The 22,653-nt window shown below is 37.1% G+C and overlaps 5 protein-coding genes and 1 long non-coding RNA gene across 20 annotated transcripts in view; 3 read left to right on the top strand and 3 right to left on the bottom strand.

Moving 5' to 3' along the window:
- Positions 1-425: 425 nt before the first annotated feature.
- On the bottom strand, positions 426-2,877 carry LOC132196884 (uncharacterized). Its single transcript, XM_059619819.1, has 3 exons — positions 2,707-2,877; positions 1,420-1,809; positions 426-1,211 (listed from the first exon to the last, which is right to left on the bottom strand). The coding sequence occupies exons 2-3, from the start codon at positions 1,797-1,799 to the stop codon at positions 980-982; spliced, it is 612 nt and encodes a 203-aa protein (XP_059475802.1). The 5' UTR covers positions 1,800-1,809; positions 2,707-2,877; the 3' UTR covers positions 426-979.
- A 291-nt stretch (positions 2,878-3,168) lies between these two features.
- LOC132197537 (zinc finger-containing ubiquitin peptidase 1-like) lies at positions 3,169-8,205 on the top strand. Its single transcript, XM_059620881.1, has 11 exons — positions 3,169-3,289; positions 3,855-4,219; positions 4,479-4,715; positions 4,908-5,192; positions 5,249-5,372; positions 5,422-5,537; positions 5,593-5,761; positions 5,824-6,101; positions 6,154-6,454; positions 6,514-6,737; positions 6,790-8,205. The coding sequence occupies exons 2-11, from the start codon at positions 3,857-3,859 to the stop codon at positions 6,832-6,834; spliced, it is 2,142 nt and encodes a 713-aa protein (XP_059476864.1). The 5' UTR covers positions 3,169-3,289; positions 3,855-3,856; the 3' UTR covers positions 6,835-8,205.
- A 682-nt stretch (positions 8,206-8,887) lies between these two features.
- Positions 8,888-9,651, bottom strand: LOC132197538 (uncharacterized). Its single transcript, XR_009441868.1, has 2 exons — positions 9,245-9,651; positions 8,888-9,161 (listed from the first exon to the last, which is right to left on the bottom strand). It is a non-coding gene; the product is annotated as an uncharacterized LOC132197538 (long non-coding RNA).
- A 483-nt stretch (positions 9,652-10,134) lies between these two features.
- On the bottom strand, positions 10,135-11,903 carry LOC132197679 (cytochrome c-2). Its single transcript, XM_059621125.1, has 4 exons — positions 11,798-11,903; positions 11,305-11,359; positions 11,097-11,238; positions 10,135-10,460 (listed from the first exon to the last, which is right to left on the bottom strand). Exons 2-4 carry the CDS (start codon positions 11,341-11,343, stop codon positions 10,315-10,317), a joined length of 327 nt encoding a protein of 108 aa, XP_059477108.1. The 5' UTR covers positions 11,344-11,359; positions 11,798-11,903; the 3' UTR covers positions 10,135-10,314.
- Positions 11,904-11,999: 96 nt separating this feature from the next.
- Positions 12,000-22,653, top strand: part of LOC132197677 (kinesin-like protein unc-104) — a 27,364-nt gene continuing 16,710 nt past the window's right edge. For all 15 annotated transcript variants that reach the window (XM_059621112.1, XM_059621123.1, XM_059621122.1 and 12 more), the window contains exon 1: positions 12,000-12,162. The gene's annotated coding sequence lies outside the window, so the exon portion shown is untranslated. The remainder of the gene's footprint in view (positions 12,163-22,653) is intronic.
- LOC132196860 (solute carrier family 15 member 2-like) lies at positions 17,084-20,084 on the top strand. Its single transcript, XM_059619787.1, has 14 exons — positions 17,084-17,190; positions 17,246-17,324; positions 17,384-17,525; positions 17,576-17,662; positions 17,724-17,998; positions 18,047-18,129; positions 18,193-18,369; positions 18,421-18,930; positions 18,989-19,098; positions 19,168-19,290; positions 19,341-19,435; positions 19,498-19,628; positions 19,678-19,785; positions 19,848-20,084. The coding sequence occupies exons 1-14, from the start codon at positions 17,152-17,154 to the stop codon at positions 19,989-19,991; spliced, it is 2,103 nt and encodes a 700-aa protein (XP_059475770.1). The 5' UTR covers positions 17,084-17,151; the 3' UTR covers positions 19,992-20,084.

The following is a 22,653-nucleotide window of genomic DNA, read 5'->3' as shown; positions in this document are numbered from 1 at the left end:
GGGATGAGGGAGGACTGGAGTCAACAGGCGCGAAAAATTCCAGTCTCAAAAGCATGGACCTAATAATTTCATCTAGTAAATCAATGCTCAAAAGCTCTTCACTCTTTTCGTCTCCGATCTCCGATATAAAAAATTTATTGAAATTGATCATTGTTCTTAACGTCTGAAATTAAAATGTGATTGATAAAATGTTCAAAAGCTGAATTGATAGCTAATTCCATCTTTTGATATTATAAATGTTTTTAGTTTTATGCTAGAGTTGATAAAATTTGAAAGTTTACAATGCAACCCTTGATATAACATAATCTATAGAGCGCTATAGAGTAAGATTCCACAATTTACAAAAAAGAAAAAAAATAATAATTAATGTTTTTTAAGCGGTAACTTTTGTGATAGTTGAAAAAATTAAAGTTTATTTTATATTTAGTGTCAGACTGGTGTCAGATTTATCCAATTTTTACAGATCTTGGAAAACAGACAATCAAAAAGAGTAATACTCTTTGTCAGTATGTCAGTGACTTCTGAGCCTGAAGTGAACAAAATGAAGTACATAATTTTAATTTATCAATTACTAATACAAATATTTCAGGAAAGTGCAACAAAGAATTTATTATCTTATATTTACATTCATTTCTTCAGTTTTTTTTTCATTTTGCTCTAGAAATTAAATACACAAACCTTAGTAAAAAAAGAGTGATAATAAAGCTTACTTTTTTGCAAGAACGAAAGAAACAAAAGTTTTCAATTAAAAACAATATACATGATGCATGTATGTTTCGACGGAATAGAGATGTCAAAGGATCAAAAGATTTAACTAAGCTGCTTTTTGCTTCAATCATTTATGTCTACTTTTTAGCAAACCAGTAAATAAATATTAAAAGCTTCCAAGAGCTATATGATGGAAAACAGCAACAAGAGCAGCAGCGGTGAGAATTTTGTGCGACTTCAGTCTAGGTAAGGCCTGCTTTGAGCAGTGCGGTCACTCATTGACATGCAGTCGCTGAATCTCTTGCGACACGTCGTCCAAGTCCTCTTCAGTAGAGGGAGATCGAACGTCCTCAAGGGAGCGAGATCGAAACAGTGGCGTTGTCGGCGCCACCAGCAGCAATGGAACCTTAGGCTCCTCTTCCGGCGTGTCCCCATTTTCACTTTTTGTTCGCACACGCTCTTCTCGCCGCCAAGGGATGTTGTATGGCTTCATGTGGTGTTGCCTGAAATAGCAGAATACAAAATAATTAAGCGTTACTTAAGGTAAGTCATATCAAGTTCTTTCAATAATAAAATTTTTTTTTTTGAAGAGCCACTTTTCTTTTGAATATTTGTTTTGAATATAAATCTAATATCAATTAATGGATTTGATTATGCCCATTAAGATAGAAATTCTTTTCAATTCATTTTGTTAAAAAAAAAAATAGTTACCTGTGTGAGTTGATAGAAAGCTGCGCCAGTTTTGCAGGACAGCTGCGTCTGTATGGGGTGGAGAGGTTGGCATTTTGGGAGGCCAAGAACTCTCCCATCAATGTCGTGGGAGCCACACAGAAGAGAGTCCTGCTCCTGAAATGGTTCTCCTGGCCCTGGCACACTCCCCGGCACACGCCGTGCACTGCCGACTCGGCCCCTGACAGGTTCCACGTCTGGCACGGCTGCAGAGCGGCCCTCTCGCAGCAGCCCTGCAGTCGAAAGTGCTCCAAGTGCTCCCGCAGAAAAGTTGGTCTTGGGGTCACTCTGCTTCCACTCAGCAGCCCTAGTTCCTGGATGGCGTCATTTAAGCCGGCAAATGGCCCTGTTTCGCTCGCCATGCTATTCAAACTAAAGGGAAAAAACCTGATTTAATAAATCATTTTGTTGTGCTTAAACAAGGGGAGGCACATGTAGTCATAATAAAATTTAACAATTTTAATTTTTTTGGTGAAAATCATAAGTTTTTTTTTAAACTAAAAAATGCCATAGCAGATTATCAAAACACCTGGTTTTTAGATCAATAAAATCTAGAAAGAACACGCAAAATTTTGGCATCTTCAAAATAAAATTATTTTGCAGATTAAACGAGGGAGTTTTGTGATACAAGATGTTTAACCCTCCAGTTGATATAAATATTTCCATTAAAAAAAAGAAAAAGAAAAGGAATAAAACGGAATAAAATATTTTAACTTATCTCCATTTCTAAACCTCGAGTTTGTGGGCTTTTAACGAGTTAAAAAAGCATTTTCCCCTAAATAAATAAAAAGGATAAAAAGTAAAAAAAATTAATATATAAAAAAAATTTATTCCAGACGGTTTTTTTATAACTATTCAATTCAAGTACTGATAAGATTTACGTTTAAAAAAATGCGAAACAAGAAATGAAAATCAAACGATCCTCATACAAAACCATCATCTCTCCTTTCTAAAAATTCGAGACTTTTTACTTTTGTTTATGCTACGCAAACTAACCCCCCTGAGAGTGCGTTTAATTTCTCAATGCAATCATACAAAATTAAATGAAATCCTCCAAATCCTCTGGCACACAATAGAGATGAAAGTTAGAAATTTTCCTGCTCGGATCAAAACCTATAGTCCGAGGATCAAAATAACAAATTTAATAGCTCGCTCATACATTTTGTCGTGCGAGCGAGCGATGAGAACGAAAGGAATGGAGTGGCCCTCTCCAGCGAAGGTCCCGATTGACCCAAATTGGCAAGTCCCGCAGGAGTTTCTGCGCCTCACCTGAGTCTGCACGTGGGTGTCACATGCGTCCGGACGCGAAATAGGACACGTTTGATACCAGCTTGTCCGAAATCGTTGCGTCCTGTCCAGATAAAGTCGCTGCAAAAGTGACTGCTGTGACTCGCCCTTCTTGTTTTGCTTTTGCATTAAACCCTTTTTACGCGACGTTGCCGCCAATCAGGCAGTCTCTCGTCTATTCAGGCCGGCCCGCATTGCGAACATTACCGATTCTTGCAAAACGATTACAAATTGTTATTACCATTTGGAAAACTGACTTAAAAGTGCCAGTTTTACCTTTTTAATGATTAAAACAACTAAATCAATTAATTCTGAGGTAAAATCAAATAATATTTTGATGTTGTTCATTATTTATTTACAAAATTTCTGAACTTGTAACTGAAAACCGGTATATTTTGGCTCGTTGCGGTTTTTTGGCCTCTGTTGTGCCTTATTTGGCAACGCCGCACACCTGCAGATGTGCTTGCCCGAGGCCGAACGATTCACGGAGTGTTTTGTTTTCCCTTCGAAAATGATTCGGCCCGACCTGGAAATTTTGATTTACGACTGAACTTTTGGCATTCAGGTAATTTTTTCGTTGTTTATAGATAACTGGCAATACACCCCTTTGACCCTAAGTGTCTTAAAACCGTCGCTCTTGTGTTTTCTTGAAAAACTCGGTCATCTCATCTACCCCAATGATTGTCATTCTGTTGAAGTGGTTTTGTCTTACGAATTTTTTTCCTTTAAATCAACTGCAGGGACGTTGGAGGCATGGAATTACATTGGCACTTTGCAAACATGGGGATGCATATATTGATTTTTGTACTTATTTAAATTTGCAATTTATCCTGATTATATACATACGAATTATAAGCGAATTGTCACTGTTTAATTTGTGACATTGTGTAGTATGTTTTTCAACGTTTTCAAATAATAGGCTATGCTTTAAATTTAACTCTCGGGATCTTTATCATGAATTATAGTAACATCTCAAATACATACATAATTACTTTAAAAATTGTACAACTCAAATCACATCATTTTTGTACAATATATTTTTTATAATTAATTTTTAACTTTTATTGATCTTTGAAGGGGCGATGTTTTTAAAAGTGAATTAAAAATATTTTACCAACAATTAATTTCAGGCATGGCTGCAAGCAAGGTGCCGGACTTCAGCTATTCTTGTGAGATCTGTGGGCTCGAAGGGCTCAATGATGAGCAGCTGCGCACCCACATGTTGTTCCAACACGTTGAGGGCGCCGTCTCTTGCCCTTTCTGCGACCTTGGGGACATCTCGGCTGACGAGTTGATGGTGCACGTGAACAGCACGCACCTTGAGTACCTGACGCCTGAGCATGAGCTGATGGCCTTCATTGACGATGACGACCAGCTTCAGTACTCGACTGCTTCTGCTGCTTCACCCGAGATTGAACTCGAAGGCAGCACCTCTGAGCCTTACTACAGCACCTTGCAGCGATACCTTGAAAAGGCAAAAGTCCACGAAGACAGGGTAATCATATGCATATTAAAATTGGGCTTATTTCATATTTTATTCTCCTTTTTTTTATCAAAAATTTTGTAGAAATAAAACTATGAATTTTATTGTTTTTAAATATCCTTTCATAAATAAATATTGCACTTTAAATATGAAGAATTTACAAGTCAATTTACAAATTCAAATTATATTCATATTATCAAAGGTTTTATATTTATTTATTTACAAAAAATCATCTTTATAAACAGAAATTAAGTTAATTTTTTTATTGCAGCAACTTGAGGAGCTACCAAAAGAAAATGGGGAGACGTGGACTTGGGACCAGCAGCATAATAACAACCTCAACAACAATAACAACAACAATGATGATGAAGAAGAAGAAGGAGAACCACTGGGCCCACCAGCTCCACAGCATCTTGTTGAGAAAAGACAACCCCAAGGGTCACCCCTTCGATCTCAGATGTCTCTTAATTTGAAGCAAAAATCTAGTCCGGCTAAGGTTGTAGCACAGGTAAATTCCTGTTCAATAATTAGATTGTTAGATGCTGCTCCACACTTGACAGATCAATGTCTTGTTCTATATACAGCTCAATTTTAGCTGACAGCCAATCAAACCATGTCTAGTCAATAATTGATTATTGATCAATATTAAATTTTATACATATTTATCTTTTATACACAATAACTTAATTAATTTGCTTAGGTGGAACAGCAATGTCCGCTGTGTCCTTTCAAACACTCATCGCCAGTATTACTTGAAGAGCACATCAATCGAGCCCACTTTGATCTCACTAGTCCCTCTTTTCCTCCTGCCGATCCTACGCCTCACTACAATGGAGGTTGCGCTCCTTTGGCAACTTTCAGCGGAGGTGCTTCTGCTAGACAAAAAGACTACCACTGTCCCTTCTGCAGCAGGAGTTTTTACGACACACCAGACTTGGAACTTCACGTCAACATCGAGCATAAAGACATCCTCAGCCCATGCAAAGTATAAATTAATGCTGTGCTGATTTTATGATACTCAAACAATTTCATCTCTATTAGCCAACAAGTGTCAGATCGAGGGTAGAATCTGGCAGTGCTGAGGGCTGCCCTGTTTGCTGCATGACTGGCTTTAGGGACCATCGGGAAATGACTCGGCACATTGAAGAGCATTTTAATCAAAAAGGTAATAATGTCAAAAAGTAAAATTTTCAAAGCCTAATGGAAAAAATCAGGAGTCACCCCAATCACACCAGACGTGTCTAGTGATAGGATGCTTGCTAGAGAGATCGAGAAACGGGAAAAGGAAGTGAGACGTCAAAGAGAGCAAAAGGAATTTGAAATGCTCAGGGTAAAAAATTTTGTAAATTTATTTCCATATATTTTCAAAAATATTTTTGTCTTAGGCTCAATATGGGATGGACAATCAAGGAAACTTTCGAGAGCAGAGCATGACAAATATGCAAAAAGCAGTATACGCAGGAGAAATGAGTGTTTCTGATTATTATGAGAGACAGTGTGAACTGAAAACAGCTGAGCAAAATGGTGTCGATGATAGCAGCTCTTGCACCAAAGGTAAATTTAATGGTGTTTAACGTAACAAAATTAAGTTTTTTTTTTTTATAAATTCCCTCTAGACCTGGTGCCTAAAATACGAAGCTTCAGTGCTTCGAGCCCTAGTGTGGTGAACACCTTCATGTGCACCACAGTTGACCACTATGCTTCAACCTATGGAGACAAGGGCTGGGGTTGTGGTTACAGGAACATGCAAATGCTGATATCATCTTTGCTGCACCACACTGGGTACAACGAGCAGCTGTACAAGCCCTCCTTGGTTGGTGGGGGAATCTTTGGCTTTGCAGTGGCCAGCTACGATCAACCTAATTCCCACAGTGCGCCTCTTGGAGTGGAGATGGTTTGTTATTATATAAGATCTCATGTTAAAGTACAAATAATTTTTCATTCAGGTCAGCCGAAGTTCAATACCATCAATTTCAAGGCTTCAACAGCACATCGAGTGGGCCTGGCGCCAGGGATTTGACCTGCAGGGCTGTGATCAACTGGGAGGCAAACTCTTCAATACCCGAAAGTGGATAGGGGCAACCGAGGTAGTAACATTCTTCTCGTCCTTAAGAATTCGTTGCCAGCTGGCTGATTTCCATCGTCCGACTGCCCCCGACGGTAGCCACCCAGAGATGTTCAATTGGGTGCTGCAATACTTCCAGAGAAATGATGAATTCAAACCTCCCCTTTATTTGCAACATCAAGGTACTTTAAATTGATTTATTATGATTACAAAGTTCAAGCAATGCCGTTTTTTTCATTAGGCCACAGTCGAACCATTGTTGGAGTGGAACAGTTGAAAGATGGAAACATCAATCTTATTGTTTTTGACCCCAGCCACACACCACAGCAAATGAACCAGTTGCACGGGACGGCAACTGCAGCTGCGGGGATGCGCCTGATCAAAAAATCTTTGGCAGCCATGAAGGCGCGGCAGTACCAGTTGGTGGCAGTTACAGGAATAATGGACACAGAGTATGACTATCAGGTGTGTTTTGTCCCTAATTATGTATTTCATGTTACTGAAGTAAATTTTACAGCAAAGCAAAATACTTCGTTCCATTAGAGTGCCTCAAGACCGATGATCAAGACAGCTGCTTCAAGTGCCCAGTATGCATGCTGCGTTAGATGATGACGACTTACTCAATATGTGATGCAACAAAAGTAGTTAAATTATGCAAAATATTACAAATCTAATCACTATTTCAATGGGTTCCCACTCCGTTGTGTCTGCACGAACTGTGTCCGAGCAATACTTGTTACGCTATTTTTAATTGCTTTGCCTTGTGAAGATGAATCAGAAACTCTACGAAATTGTTATTTGTTTATCAGAGTGGGTCTGCCTATTTGCCTACTGATGTTGATGCCAGCCTTTATTGCTGCCTGTAGATGAATATCTGGGTTTTTTTGTTAGTTTTGAAATTTATTACAAAAAATTTTGCCCGAAGAAAGTTCCTGATTTTTATTGTATTCAAGTTTTTTATTTAAGTGATGTTACATCCACATGTGGAGCACATTTTTACCATGCAGGTGTATGTACTTCTTGTGATCACGAAACGTAGTTTCAACTTGACATGTCCTAAGGAACACTGAAACCAGTAGACTCCACCAGCCACTCCTTGCACCTGGCTATAAATCCATTATCTCTCACCTAACACTCATTTTGCTTGACAACCCCACAAGTCTCCTATTCACAGAATTATTTTATCAAATGCAATAATTATTATTATGTAAAATGCAAATTTTCAAAATTTGGAGCTGACGAACAAAAAATTTAAATAAGTTTATTTTAAAATTCGAACTGCCAGTCATCCATGAAATTATAACACATTAATTATATAAGTTTAAAAATACTCTATGCACTCCCTAATTCAGTAGCCCTAGACAGTGAAATCTTTGAACAATTAATAATAATTATTACTTTTTTTCTCGGTTGAAAAATACATCTAAATTTTACTTTTACCTGATGAATGTTGCTCAACCTGAATTAGTGAATTGCGTTTTGAACTTACCTCTCTTACAATTAATCAAGCAAACATGAATTTTTAAATAATCAAAATTAGCGGGTTTAAAGTTAAAAAATATCAGCCAGTTTGAAATCTTCATTTTTGAATAGTTGTCAGTCAGCTAGAGCATGTTAAAAATATATTTATCGCAACATTGAAAAAGAGAATTGAAATCAGCACCTAATTTTAATAAAAGTTGCAGCTCCAAAAATTTTATGGTCAGATCTAGAAGCAGATACTACACACACACTATTTGGGTAGAATTTCATCACATTCCATAATTCATAATTCACTAAACTGCTCCTGACCGATTGTGAAAAATTCAGTGATAAAAAACAATTGATCGACCATTGTGAAATTCCATGACTAACACACAAATGAACAATAAATTGCATTAATTTGCCACCTACACTAAATAGCATTTATCATTCAACCCAGTATAAAAGCTTTAATTTGTAAAATAAATAATATTATAGTGAGAAGGAAAGTTTTGCGGTGTTTTAATTGAAACGCCGCTTATTTTTGATGGGAAAAATTTGGAGCCAATTATTTTTTAGTAGAATTCAAAAAAAGATATTCTGCGCTAGATATTGTCTGAGGGCTGCAATCAGCTGTAGCCAAAATTATTTAGCAAATGATAAGTACGATTTTAAGTTTTTTAAATAAAAAAAAGTCTGAAGAGAAATTAATTTTTCAAATTAACTAATTAACTCATAAAATAATGACACAATTTTATGCATAATCTGAACCTGATCTGACCAATCATTGCAATTTTGTGTTTATAATAATTTATTTAATAGTTGGAAATGTTGAAAAATATAACCTCTGGAAAAAAATAAATTATGAGAAAAAATATGACTTAATTCATATTTGATGTAATAATAATTTATGTCAAAGTGATTCATATCTTCATGAGTCAGTTTTGTGGCTCCAGGCAGAAATAACTGCAATAAATATTATTGAATTTTTTCTTTTTTCTGCTAAAACATTTAATAATATGTATAACCCAATTGTGGAAAAGCCAAAATCAAATTCAATTATATGTATGCAAATACTCACAAATGATCCCTACATCATGAAATTCATCAACAAAAAAGGATAGTTTTGTTGAAAAAATATACTAGAGGTGAAATAAATTCAAGTGAAATATATTTTTGTATTTTTTTTAACACATAGTTATTAAATTAACATTGAGAACAGATGACTTTGGCAAAGGTGAATTGATAAATTTATCTACAAAAATGTCTACACCTATATATTATGTACATACAACCTCTTGATGTGTATAATTTAATTTAACGGAGAACCAGTACAAGGTCGATCAAATGTTGAATCCCATTTTCCTCATGCATTCCTTGTGCGCCTCGATAAGGTCTTGGCAGTTCTCTTCACCTTTTTCAATAATGCTGGGGACATAAATATTCAGTTAGCATTTTTTACTTCAATTATTATTGCATTATTATGTAACTTAAAATAAGTTGAAACTTACCACTGGTCTCTCGGCTTCTTGGTTTCCGGGCAAGCACAGCACGGTTTCAGCTTTTTGGGCTGCTCCGTGGGTTGTTCGGTCGTCGTTTGAGCGTCCTGAGTCTTCACCATTGTCAGAGGAAAGAAGTTTGAGAAAAACATCGGGAATTCTGTCCTAGTGTTGTCGTTGTCACAGGAGGCTGCGAGTTTCGAAGCGGCGATTGCTTTCAGCACAAAAATGTGTTTCCAGAAACAGCTGGCGGCTGTCAGGCTTTATAGGAGTTCAGAGCGGCACCCCCAGAGCCATCTATGCCATTTTAGCAATGCGCCTGTTCTGTGCAAAACGGAAAGGGGAGCACAGGGGGTAATCAAATTTTGCGCTTACCCGCTCAAAAAATCGTGGATTATTAAGTTAACTGTTTAAAAAGAACTGGCATATTGCTGGCTTTCTGATTCGAAAAAACCTTGGTCTCAAACTGATCTGACCTCTAAAAAGTTCATTACTACTTCCGACTTGCAATGCCATATTTTACCAATTAAGAAATATTATTTTATGAATTTTATGATTAGATTTTTTAAATGATTTTATAAAGAAAAGTGACAGAATTTGATCAACAACTTCATTATTTATTAGTGTCTTGAACACAAGAAGTGGAGGCTAAAATTGTACAGTGGATAAAGCACAAAAATACTTAAACAAGAGTTTTCGCAGAAAATGGGATCGTTATGCAACTCGTCCAGCAAAATCACAAATTATAATAGTCAAAGGTCGTGACCAGACTGAACAGAATATACATAAATTAAAACGCACAAAATAAATAAATCCTGTAAGTCCAGCTTTACAAGAGAGGTATTGTATAAGAAATTACACATCAGGGGCGCATTCAGCCATGCATAAGAAATCAAATCACCTTAACGCTTTGTAACTTATTATTATTAACAACTCTTGATCCATCAATAAATTTTAACAGCTCCACTCTGTATAACCAATAACATAATGAACTACGTTTTTGGAATCGCCATTTTTTTGGTTAAAACATTTATTATTTTATTTTCGAAAGTCTGCTGTTGAGAACTAATAACTTTGGCGCTCTACTTGGTGGAGGCGACAAGGTAGGCGATCAAGTCTCCCCTCTCCTGGGGCTTCTTGAGACCAGCAAACACCATCTTGGTGCCAGGGATGTACTTTTTAGGGTTCTCCAAGTACTCAAAGAGGGTGTCGGGGTTCCATGTGATACCTGCAAGGTGGTACAATTGTATTTCATTAAAAAAATTAATTAAAAAAAGTTTATAAAGATATTTAAAAAAAGGATTGTGCAATTGGATTTCCATATGACATGAACCTTTTAAAAAAAATAAGTATATAATTATGACCACATAAAAAATTACAAAATAGTATGATAATGGGCTTTTCGCAATGCAAACTTCTAATGAGTGTTGCAAAATATACTCATACAGTTTAAATGTACATTAATAAAAAATTATATTAATGCTTAAAAGATTGTACCAATTATTGTACATTGCAGTTATCATAATTAGGGTGAACATGATTTTTATTCAGTGCTCCTTATTGAATTTTGCAATCAGTTATTGATAAGAGAAGCATCATATAAGTCTGGCGCTTAATTTTTCACACGTGTTGGTAATCAGGAGGCATAAATGTTATCAAAGAAGAGGGAATAAGAAAATGAATAAAGTGCAATTTAAATTAAGCCAAGGAATTCAAAGCTGTTGCAATGGGCGTTGCGCAAAACAAGTCGTTGATGACGTAACGATGCACTGCTGGTTGTAAAGTGCACAATAGGAAACTCGTTATTGAGAAGAGAATTAGGCCAAGAGCGATAAGCGTTTATAAGGAATCCCTGTAAAATTACCCTTGGCTTTGTTGGCGTCCGTGTAGGAAAATCCAGCAGCCTGTCCGGTTTTTCTGCCGATCAGACCGTGCAGGTTGGGTCCAGTCTTGTGCTTGCCACCAGCCTCAACGGTGTGGCATTGTGCGCACCTTTGGACGAAAATCTAGGAAAATCGATGCAAATTATTTTAACAATATATTAACATAATTATCAAATTTCAATTAATCACCTTCTTTCCCTTCTCAACATCTCCGGCTGGGACACCCATGGTTGACTGATGCGAGCTGAAAACAGTCTGAAGTCAGAGTCTGGCTAAGGACAGGCCAAGTGCCAATAGCTAGTCTAAATATGGAGGGGCTGGCGCGTGCACCATCCCGCCATGACCCAGATATCATTTTAATCGGTGGCCGATTCTGAGCCCAACTCCCCCACATGTTCGGCGTAATGTCAGACAATCAATTGCAAAGAGGGTGCATCAACCCCAATTTTAATTTACATCTGTATGTCATCCGGATGACGTAATAATGTACGGGGCAAGGGCATGCATTCGACCCAAAGAATTACAGACTTGTTCTTTTCACCCCCGTGGTTGAATTTTTTTTAAACATTTGGGTCAAAAACGTAGAGAAAAATCTGGGGCTAGCAATGAGTTGGACTTTGAACACGTACTCGTGTGAAAATATCCCGGAAAATGATGCAAAAAGGGCAAGAATTTTCAATACCTGCAAGAAGACCTTCGGCCGACTCGTAAGGAACGATTTGTCAAAGAATTTTATTTGAAAACTAAGCAAGAATGATGGAAAATCTGCGCAAAACACAAGAATGAATGTAAAACCGTCTACTGCGCACAAAGAATATTAAGTTATATTGGTTCTGAAAGACACCACGCCATGACCAAACTGACCTCTAGCGGCAGAGGGGCGCGATTACATTTAAACATGGCGTAAGTCATATGAGTGCAATTGACGTCTGTGCCTGTTAAAAAATGGAAATAATGAGGCGTAGCAAGTCGTGAGGAGCTTGATTTGCCTAGGAAACAACCCGGGACAATACTTTGTTCTCCAATTCCGCTGCTCTCGCCGATAAAGTGAGTATTCAACGATTTTGGAAGGGTTGTCTTCCCGTCATCGATTAGTTCAATGGTTTTGCACTGTGTTGTATTGTGGGTACGGCTGGCTGCATACATACAAGGCGCCCTCGGGTCTGACTCATACTCCAGATGAGCTGCACACTTTTGTTCAATACTCTTCATGACAACTCCGGGCATTCAAATTGATATTGTTCATTTTCAACATAATAATACACAATGATACCATTTTTAATGAAATTGAGAGGAATCCATTAAAAATACGAAAATACAAAAACGATTTAGCTTCCATAATTATTTTATTGAATTTTTTTTTTTTTTTTTTAAATAAAATTACATTTAGGTTTCAGGTAAATTTTAGCGTACCATTAAATTAAATCACTTTTTTTAATTTAAAAAAAAAAGTTTTCCAGATTTTAAAATAACTTTTCCATAGAAACTTGATACTTCAATATATTGTGGAAGCTTGACAAATGTCGGTGAATTTCTACTGCTTCCTCTGGTGGCTCTACTAAAAATTATCTAGAGAATTTTACCATTGACTCTTGGATTAAAATCATGGGATTTACGTTGCATTAAAAATTTCAATACGGCTAAAACAATTAAAAATATTAATGAACAAATTAAAATTTAAAAAATATTTCTTTAAAAATACAAATAATAAATTTTTTGTTGATTGTGTCAAGAAAAATTTGAGTACCCCGAGTGGGTCAACTGTGGCAAGCGCTGCTGGTCAATTAGCGGTGGCTCCGGCAAGATGAGAGGCGCGGGTGACGTCAGGGGGCGGAGGCTGCAGCCGATCGATTCGGTCTGAGGGGTGACCTCTGTACCCGGCCGTGAGTCACTCAGTGCGCGCCATCCAGTCGCAGCCCCACACCAACCGACCCTTCAATTATTCACTTTGCGTTGCCCCAACCCGCTGCTTACCAAGAAGCCCCGACCCGTAGAGGTCTCACTTCCTACACCAACACCTATCATCTTTCCACTTTGCTGATTGCAAATTATTCACTGACACGGCCCACTTCACATTTTGTCAAGTTTCGTTATGTGTAAAAAATGTACAAAAAATTTAATTAGAGTGTTATTTTCTAGAATGTGAACATTTAATTTCATCTCCACCATTGAAATCGTCTAGACAACAAAGATTTCTAAATTATTTTGTATAATATATATCATCTAACATTCATTTTATTTTTAAATAAAATGTATCGCAAAGTTATCTGTTTTGGTTACATATTTCTTGATGATATCAATTTTTTGTTGCTGTATTTTATTTTAAAGTTGGTTTGGCTCTATTTTCTATTTATATAAATAAAGTAATTACTGAAAAATAAATTAATTTTTAAATGTAAATTTTTTATATTTTTTAGTGATTAAGAAGGAAATATTTAAAAAAAATCTAAAATTAAACTATTCAGTTTTTATCAACTTTGAATACTATATATGTGCAAATATTTTTTATCCAATCATCAATTTATTATTTTTTAAAAGAACGTATGAGTACATCAGTAAAGGCTGACCGGGTGACTAAAAATCGGATTTGGGCTCTAAAAATTTCATTCCGAATGATTCTCCAGACGATGTCAGCCGGATATCATTGCTAGACGACTGGCAAACATATTGAAGCGTATAATAAAAATTACAATAACCAGTCGCAGTTATATTCACGTTGGCAAACAGGAACCGAGAAATCGTTATTCCGCCGTGTTTATTCAATAAACAAGAACCAAAAGAAATGAGGTGCTGCAAAAAAGCACTCTCACAAGATGCGTTCACTCAGCCGTAACTCTCTTCATCCATTACTTTTTTCGGTTTGTTTTCGTTTCGCAACTCGCAATAATTTATCTCAATTCCGATAACTAATTGTGATTTATTCGCGATCACGCCCGAGATAGGCTTAGAAAAGAAATGGTTACGCGGGGGCGGCAGTTGCGGGGCGGCTGCTTTTATTCCACCCCCGTTGAGTGCGTCATGCCCAAGTGGGTCAATCTCGGACTGCTTGCAGAGCTAAAGCACCCAGCCGACGCTGATTCGGGCAAAGTGTGCGTCAGTTGGCCGCTCTCTTTGTTCGCGGGCCGATGTGCAAAAAGTGTCTTCGGTCGCTGCGAATAATAGTTTTTTGCCATTCTGTTCTGCGCATATAAAACGATTGTTCGCTTGAGCGGCGCAATTGAGTGTGAAAATGGTTCAGAAAGTTGGTACGAAAGAATTTTTTACGCAATGCATCGGAATTGAAAGCTTTTATTGAGGCTTTTTTCTTAAAAATCTGCGACACCATTGTGTCAACCGCGACTGAGATAAAAAGAGGAAAGATAACAGGAAATACTATTATTTAAAATTTTTTATCTGAAAATGAGGACCACAATAGCTTATTGTTAAAATAAATTTCATAGTTTATTTTTTTTTCAGAATTATATATTTGATACACTTTAAATTAGGTTCAAATTCATAAGATTGACTATTTGCAATTATTTCGCTCATCATTTTTCAGCTTGACTTATTCAAATAATGTTACACCTGTTAAAAAACAAACATTTATTTTCCCTGCACAATCAATCATATTGATGTGTAGAAAGTCACGTGGCATGGTTTTGCTTTTCCCATTCGTTCACCGTGACAATCTGTGATTTTGGCTCGGAAATGGCCTGCGATTGGCATTCTTTCTTCGTCACGAAAGAAGAATCTCGTCGGCAAAGTTGCGATTCCCAAGCGGCTTTTTGACGTCACGCCCTCGTAAATCAATCAACGTTGCTCCTTCCTTTTTACAGCAGCAAAGATCCCTTGATTTTGGCCCTGGTGCGTCACTTTACGCCTCCGGGAGAGAGTTCGACCACCTTGACCAGCAAACTCGTGTTGGGATGAAATTTCATGAATAAGTAACATAGGATCCTTCAATTCATGAATTTGTTAAGGATGGACACGGAATCAATGCTGGGTAAATTAGATTCTTATTTTGTCTTAAAATTCATTCTCAAACTAAATTTAGTTTTGAAATCCAAGAAGGGTTGGAAGGTTGGCTTTTGATAGAAAAACTAATTAATGTATTTTGCTTTAAATTACAACAAAATTCTTAATGAATTTTTCAAACTATTTACCAACATATAATATAAACTTTTAATGTAGAGCGCATAAAAAAAAATGTGCAAAATTTATTAATTCCATTTCAAGCGTCCTTCATTATAAAAAGTTTGTCGAGTTTGACAATGAAACACTCAGGGGACTCAATTAATTTTTTTTTTACCTGTCTAATTTTTAACTTTAACGCAAATAAAGTTTATCACCCTGACAACTTTTCTCTAGCTAGCCAAGTCCCACCGGAGTGAACCTGCGTGCAATGCGCGCGTCCCAAAAGGCAACGAGAACAAACTGCCGCAATAACTCAGCATTATTTTGCTCAAGATAAACAAAACGGCGCTGCTTCTTCTTGCAGGCTTTTCAGGTGTTCGCAATTCAGCGAGCGTGCCGCAGTCATTGCCTCGGCTCTTTCACAATATGCGACATAGAGTGGGTGCTAATCAACCACCCCACCCACTCTATATTTACGCGAGGGGAAAGACGCAAATTCTGATTCGAAAACAAATTGCTTCTGAGTGAGATTTCTTATGACCAGCAAAATCTTACCGTTTCTTTTGTCAAATCGGCACACGCTTGGAATACATTTAATCACTAATATTCTTTAACGATTAGTAAGTTTTACATCTCTAGAAAATTTAAAAAAAAAATTATGGAAGTAAGGCATTATTTGATTAGAAATTCATGGTTTTATATAAATCTATTGATAAACAATTAAAATTTTGATTAAATTTTCATCACTCTGCTAAAAAAATATTGGAGACCTTTTTTCACTTTTGCGCTTTTGTGGTATTAAATCCTTCTGGGGATTTTATTATTACAAATTCATGAGTAATATAAAATTAAAGCCTTTTTACAATGTTTAAAAAAAAAAAATTACTATTTTTCCAGACCTATTTGCACCTTAATGGTGGATTTTATGATGGCCTACTATGATTGCCGTGGGAGTAATAATTATAATAATTTTTTCTGGTATCAGATCTTAATATATTAAAAACTTTCATAACCTTTGAATTATTTAACCAATTTCATCATTATTTTTTTTTTACATGCGCACTCGTCTTTTCTTTATAGAGAAGACTACCTGAAGTAAGCCACTCACCTCCAGTCAATACTGTGATCCCGTGTGTGAAGGAAGAATTTATTTATCTTTGGCATGAGACGGTGCTTGTCATTTTTCATTGTCTGCCACTCCACGTTCTTTCTCCCTTCTCTCTTGAGGAGAGATATTTCGCTCATCTTCCTCCTTCTCTCAGAGATAATGACATTTTTCCTACTGAACAAACTTCTTTCTGCACAGGCCAGCCTTAGTGAAAGGCAATTTGGCGTGCAACTTATATTTTCTATTTTGGCCTTGTGTTTTTTTTCCACCGAAACAAAAAAAAGGCTCCTTCTTTGATGGAAAAATTTTCCTGACGTTGTCCGTGGCTGAGATAATTGAAAAAAGGTTTTAAGTTCCTTTCATCTTCTTTCTGAAAAAAAATCGATTTATCTGTAAAAATTATTCATCTTTTAAGGGAGTAAAATTTTCTGTCTTGAGATGAATTAAAAAAATCACTTATTTATTGAATTTTGTTCCTGTTGAAAAAATATATTAATTTACTAACTTCAAATTAAAAAATTCTACGACGCTGAAAATAGGATTACTCTAAATGATTTTCAGTTTTCAGCCGAAATTATTCTGTTTTGACGCGAGCGCAGGTATCAACGAAATCCGCAAGTACGTCATCTATCTTGATAGCGCGGTCGTCTCTTTGCATCTATTAACGAGATATAAAGAAATATTTGGACTTTAATTCGCACATTATTTGATCACGTAGTATTGATAATACCTGCTTATCTCAAAAACAAAAACCCTTCAGATTTTGAATCACACGCGATGGAGCTGTTTCAATTTAATTTATATTGTGCTCAAGGATGACGGCGGGTTCGTCTGCAGACACAGCTGTGAAAAGCGTAATTCATAAATTTAGTTTAAATTAACTTCGGCCAAAATTTTGAACTGTTTCAGGAATTGAGATATCCAAAATGCGTGTTTCTCATTGCATTTTATGAATTTTTTGAGCGTTTGTGCCGAAACGGCATCCGATGTGAGTTTTTAAATTTGAATTCGTGAAGTCGCTTTTTGCCAATTATATAATCATTTTAGCCGTCTTGTCTATTTATTTGGTTTACTCACTGGACTTCAGCGAAAACGCTGCGACCACTGTGTACCATGCCTTCCTCGCCGTCTGCTTTTTCACTCCTATTATCGGCGGAATCGTTGCCGACAGCTGGCTTGGCCGATTCAAGTTCTTATTCAAGGAAAATTAAATTATTTTTAATAATCAATTTTTTCTAGAACAATCTTTGCTACCTCCTTCATTTACGTTACGGGCAGTTTGCTTGTGTTAATGTCGTCGTTTCCGTATTTTGCCAGTGCTGCAAAGTATAAACAATATAAAAAAATTATTAATATATATTAATCATTTGAAAAAATTTCACTGCAGCGTTCTCACTTTCATTGGAATAACCTTGGTTGGTTTCGGATCTGGGGTGGTTTCTCCCTGCGTCTCGGCCTTTGGCGGGGACCAATTTGTGCTGCCCGAGCAGGAAAAATATCTGCAAAAGTATTTCTCCGTTTTCTACGTTATCATGAGTTTCTCTGGTCTGTTGGCCACAATCATGTCTCCACTTTTGAGATCCGACATTCAATGCTTTGGCGAGGACACCTGCTACCCCATGTCGTTTGGCCTCGCAGCAATTTTTATGGTGGTCGCCGTTGGTAAAAATACAATGATATATGATTAAAAATTGCTAATTCTTGAGTTAGTTGTTCTTAGTTTGGGTATAAAGTCTTACAAACACAAGGCTCCTGAAGGAAACATTGCCTTGGACGTCACGAAATGTATTTCTGTAAGGAAAAAAAACAATCAATTATTGCAATCAAATAAAATATTAAATAATTAATAATTTTAGCATGGTGTGGCAATGAAAGTTAAAAACTGGCGACGAAAGGAGAAAAGGGACCACTGGCTTGACTTTGCGGACGATAAATTTGATAAAAAACTAATCGCAGACACAAAACTGAGTTTCAACATTCTGACTTTGTTCGTGGCGGCGCCGCCGATTTTCTGGGCCTTGTACGATCAGAAGGTTTCACTTCGATAAAATTTTACGCATCATTTTTAATGAAACGATTGTCAGGGATCTCGCTGGACGTTTCAAGCGACACGAATGGACTGCGCTCTGGGCGAATGGAACGTGAAACCTGACCAAATGCAACTTTGGGGTCCGCTGCTCCTCGTCGTTCTTATTCCCATTTTCAATACCGTCGTTTATCCGCTCTTCAAAAAAATGAAAATTCTACAAAAACCGCTGACAAAAATGACCGTTGGAGGGATCCTGGGCGGAGTTGCGTTCGTTTTTTCGGCCGTGGTCGAGCTCACCATCAAGCCGACCGACGCCGTGATGCCCTCGCAAGGAGAGGCGCAGCTAAGGCTGTTCAACACCCTGGACTGTCCAATCGTCATTTCCTCTGAACCAGGTACGGCTGTTGAAATCGACCCGTTTGAAATCAGTCCTCTGGAGGCGTGGCAAAATTTGCACATCGCTGCCCAAAGCAACCAAACTTTTCAGATCAGAGCCCAGCCTGCAAGTTCATGCAATCCTGCATTGCTTGTGCAGGATTTTAACGTTCACATTTCTCCGAATACGGTGATTTTGCAACAAATAAGTCTAATATGTCAAGTTTGTTTTAAAATTAATCATACAGGCACAAAGTTATGCTTTCCACGACGGATTGGTATCGGCGCCTCAATTACAATTTTCGGAAAAATTCTTTGAAAGTCCAGAAAAGTCACAAATCGGAAATGGGAGAGTTAGGTAAAAATTTAGCCTTATTTGCGGATGATTAAATGTACCATTAAATCATTATTTATTTCTTTGCAAAAGGGTTCTGATGAATGCTGACTCAACGGGAGAAATATCTGTGAACTTTATTGGCCGATACAAATATACTTTCATACTGAATGGCGCAATTGCAGTTTCTGAAATCAGTGAACTGGTCGCAGACGAGTAAAAATTATTTCCAGATTTATTTCCTGTAAATTTTAATTTTTTTAAAGGTACATAATTGAACTGAATGGGGCCACTATAAGCACGACAAAAATTAAAACCGGCGGCGTTTACACTTTCATTGTCAACCAAGCAGTCTCCAGCAGTAAGAGCAGAGAAAATCTCGCGATTTTCTGCCATTTCATTATAATTTGCCACATTTTCTAGCTGAGGTGGCCAAATATGAAATCACACCAGAGAATGCGGTCAATGTGTTCTGGCTTGTGCCGCAATATTTTGCCATCACCTCGGGAGAGATTTTATTTTCCATTACTGGACTTGAATTCGCATTTACTCAGGTGAAAATGTTTTAAGGAAATTCAATAATTTTGAATTAATTTGCGTTAGGCGCCCGAGAGCATGAAGACGGTGATCGTGGCTGGGTGGCTAATTGCTGTGGCGTTTGGCAATATTATAGTCATAATTGTGGCCGGTGCCCAACTATTTGAAAATTTGGTAATTTGATTAATCAAGTTAAAAAAAAGATTCAATACTTATAAAAACAACTGATTTTTCAGATATGGGAATACGTCTTTTATGCGGGGCTTATGTTCGTGAGCATATTTATTTTTGCTCTGCAGGCGATGTACTACAAAAACGTGTCTTTAGATGAACAAGGAACGGAGGATAAAAGCGACCTCGAAATTAAGGAAAAAGAGTGAAGCGTGTAAATTTGTTATGATTAAAGAATTGGCTGTATTAAATTTCAACATGACAGTAAAAAAATTGATTGGAAAAAAAATAAAAAGCCTTAATCTTTATAAATGCGTATTGCGTAGCTGAATTTTTTGCTATAGCTTCTGAAAAAAAAAAAATCCTCACATTTACCCTAAAAATAACAATTTTTTTTATGTCTTCATATCAGATTTTTATGTTGTAAAAAAGCATGCATGAAAAAATTTACTTCATATTTGCGTCTGGTAAGAATTAATCGATAAACCCTTTTCTGTACATTTAGCGTGGTATTTCTAAATTAAAATTTTTGGCTCGCAAAACACGTTCAATTCAACGTGGTTCCGCAATTACACGACTCGAGTTTACAAAGCAGAAAACAAAACGGGTGGAAAGAAAAGGGCGTTGTAGATTTTCCAGCCGATTTCACTTTCTGAGGCCGCGAGCCACAAACGCGGAGACGCAGTCTGGAGAGCGCTTCTTTTCATTTTCGCACTCATCTGGGACTTGTTTCTGTTAGCGAAGGGCCGGGGCGGCGCGGAAAAGCAAAAGAGTAAAAAAGAAGCCCAACCTCGGGGCGAATGTGTTTGTGGAGAGCGCGAGCAGCGGCGGCAGAAGGGCGTGCATATTGATTTTTGCGGGCCAGAGGGTATCAATGCCGCAGCCTCCCTGCTAGCACACATCCCCTTGCTCGACTCATGCGCCCGCCCGTCCGCCGAGCCCATTGGCCGACGCGCACGCCAACGTCAGCCTTGCTCAATTTTGTATCGATTTTCGCGATGATTTTCTTTCTCGGATTCCAACGAATGGAAACAAATTCGTCCCACTTTCCACGTCACATTCGCTCCCGCGTTCTGTCGCGAATCGCTTCATAACTGTATTGATGAGCCAAATTGTAAAATAGGTCACGAAGTTGCTGTGCTATTTTTATTTTGTTTTTAATTGCAGTTTATCTTATTTTTCAATGGAAAATTTCTGGTGCGACAAATCGGGCCGTTTTAAATCAGAAATAGACGCGTGGGAGTCTTGCCGAGTGGTTGCATAACCAACGAGTCGCTATCTGGAAAGCTCACCCAGGAGCTTTGTAACTTTATTGCTTCTCCACTTTATGTGATATGATTCAGGAGATGGATGAAGGTAGATTTTGCCAAGACAGTCAGCAGTAAAAAATCTGGATTCCAGCTGTCTAGCGTCAAGAGGGACTACTGTTTTGCAAAATTAAAGCCCCTACTGTTTATTTTTTTTTTGTATCCTTTTTTAGCATCATAAAAATGGGGATGAGAAAAGTTTTGAGGATTTCCATTCTTGAAAGATTTTGTTATATTTTCTTGATAAAATAATTGCAGTACCTTCTGAACTAAAATAATTTTTCAAAGAAACGTTGCATTTTTCATAAATCCTTTTGTTAAAGTTTATTGCTAATACAATATTATTATTTATTTATTTATTTATTCTCCAATCATGGTACATACAACGCAAAAAAAGTACACTGTACAAAAAAAGCGGAATCATGCATCGACATACAAAAGTACAAGCATATAGACAAAATAAAGAAACAAATAATATCAGCAAAATGTTATTATTTCATTTGCAGTTTTACATTTATTTTATTTAAAAGTACCAATCTGTACAAAAACCGAAAGCATATCATGTCTCGCTGCGGAGGATTGGATCTTTTTGATCTCGGAAGTTTGAGCAAAATTATTGCTAATGATGGTGCCGTTGTTCAACAGTTTTTGTTTTGGTCCAATAATTTATTTTCAACAATTGAATTTAATCAATGTGATGTAAAAATTTGGATAGATTAACAACAATAACAAATAAAAAATGAACCACCACTGGAATAGGAAAACTAATAATTATAAGGGGGATGTTTAAAAATTTAAAATATCCATATAAGCCTTTTTTAAATTCGATAAGGCTAACACGTTAAGTTAAATAGTTTGAACTTATACATTTTTCACTAAATTTGTTATTAATACACACCCCCTTTTAATTCCAGAGTGGAAAGATTAAAAAAAAAAAAAAATGAAAACCTAGGCTGCAAATCAAGGGCAGAATTTTTCTTGTTTAATATAAATCTCATTTAATATGTTTTAGTAAACATTTTGCTATCGAATTTTAGTTTAAAAATACCATTTACATCACTCTATTTCAGTACGATTTGAAAAATTTTTCCAGAATTTTTCCAACCCCTTTGTGCTATATCTTTTGTAACGACCTATATCCTAGAATCCTCCTATTCGGAAACACGTCTGTATAATATATTACAAGTTATACAGCCAGTATAAATTTCAATTTTGGGTCGGCAGCTCAATTTCCCCGCAACCAAATCCCAGCCATGCATTTTTAGTCATTTGTTTTGGAGAAATATTGCGTGGGTTCTCGGGTGTCGAGTTGAGCAGCAGCTCGCGATGACCTTTCCCTGCGCCGTCGGACGGTGCGCCGGCGCTCCACTGACGTCACCCACTTTCCTCTCCAGCCAGAATTTTCCACCATCTTGGGTGTCAGTCAGTGCAGCAGGGCCCCCCGAGCGACGGCCTCGTCGAAATGTGCGCCCCAGTGAGAGCCCTGGGCCCTGTCAGGGGATTCGCTCGACCTGCCAGGCTCTAGTGCCCCAGTTCGAAACAAAAACACTTACTTTGGCACTCG

This window comes from Neocloeon triangulifer, unplaced genomic scaffold, assembly GCF_031216515.1.
Source record: "Neocloeon triangulifer isolate White Clay Creek 2 clone unplaced genomic scaffold, ASM3121651v1 ptg000012l, whole genome shotgun sequence".
Taxonomy (NCBI): Eukaryota; Metazoa; Arthropoda; class Insecta; order Ephemeroptera; family Baetidae; genus Neocloeon; species Neocloeon triangulifer.
Note: the sequence above shows the minus strand (reverse complement) of the source record. Positions and strands in the feature narration are given on the sequence as shown.

Bases quoted from the DNA above. Each gene is read 5' to 3' on its own strand.
- LOC132197679 (XM_059621125.1), bottom strand. From the start codon at position 11,343: ATGGGTGTCCCAGCCGGAGATGTTGAGAAGGGAAAGAAG. The intron at 11,239-11,304 runs GTGATTAATTGA...CGATTTTCCTAG, and splicing joins ATGTTGAGAAGGGAAAGAAG to ATTTTCGTCCAAAGGTGCGC. The intron at 10,461-11,096 runs GTAATTTTACAG...ACCACCTTGCAG, and splicing joins GGACGCCAACAAAGCCAAGG to GTATCACATGGAACCCCGAC.
- LOC132197537 (XM_059620881.1), top strand. From the start codon at position 3,857: ATGGCTGCAAGCAAGGTGCCGGACTTCAGCTATTCTTGTGAGATCTGT. The intron at 4,220-4,478 runs GTAATCATATGC...TTTTTATTGCAG, and splicing joins CAAAAGTCCACGAAGACAGG to CAACTTGAGGAGCTACCAAA. The intron at 5,538-5,592 runs GTAAAAAATTTT...TTTTTGTCTTAG, and splicing joins AGGAATTTGAAATGCTCAGG to GCTCAATATGGGATGGACAA.
- LOC132196884 (XM_059619819.1), bottom strand. From the start codon at position 1,799: ATGGCGAGCGAAACAGGGCCATTTGCCGGCTTAAATGACGCCATCCAG. The intron at 1,212-1,419 runs GTAACTATTTTT...CTGCTATTTCAG, and splicing joins CTTTCTATCAACTCACACAG to GCAACACCACATGAAGCCAT.
- LOC132196860 (XM_059619787.1), top strand. From the start codon at position 17,152: ATGACGGCGGGTTCGTCTGCAGACACAGCTGTGAAAAGC. The intron at 17,663-17,723 runs GTATAAACAATA...ATTTCACTGCAG, and splicing joins TATTTTGCCAGTGCTGCAAA to CGTTCTCACTTTCATTGGAA. The intron at 19,291-19,340 runs GTAAAAATTATT...ATTTTTTTAAAG, and splicing joins AGTGAACTGGTCGCAGACGA to GTACATAATTGAACTGAATG.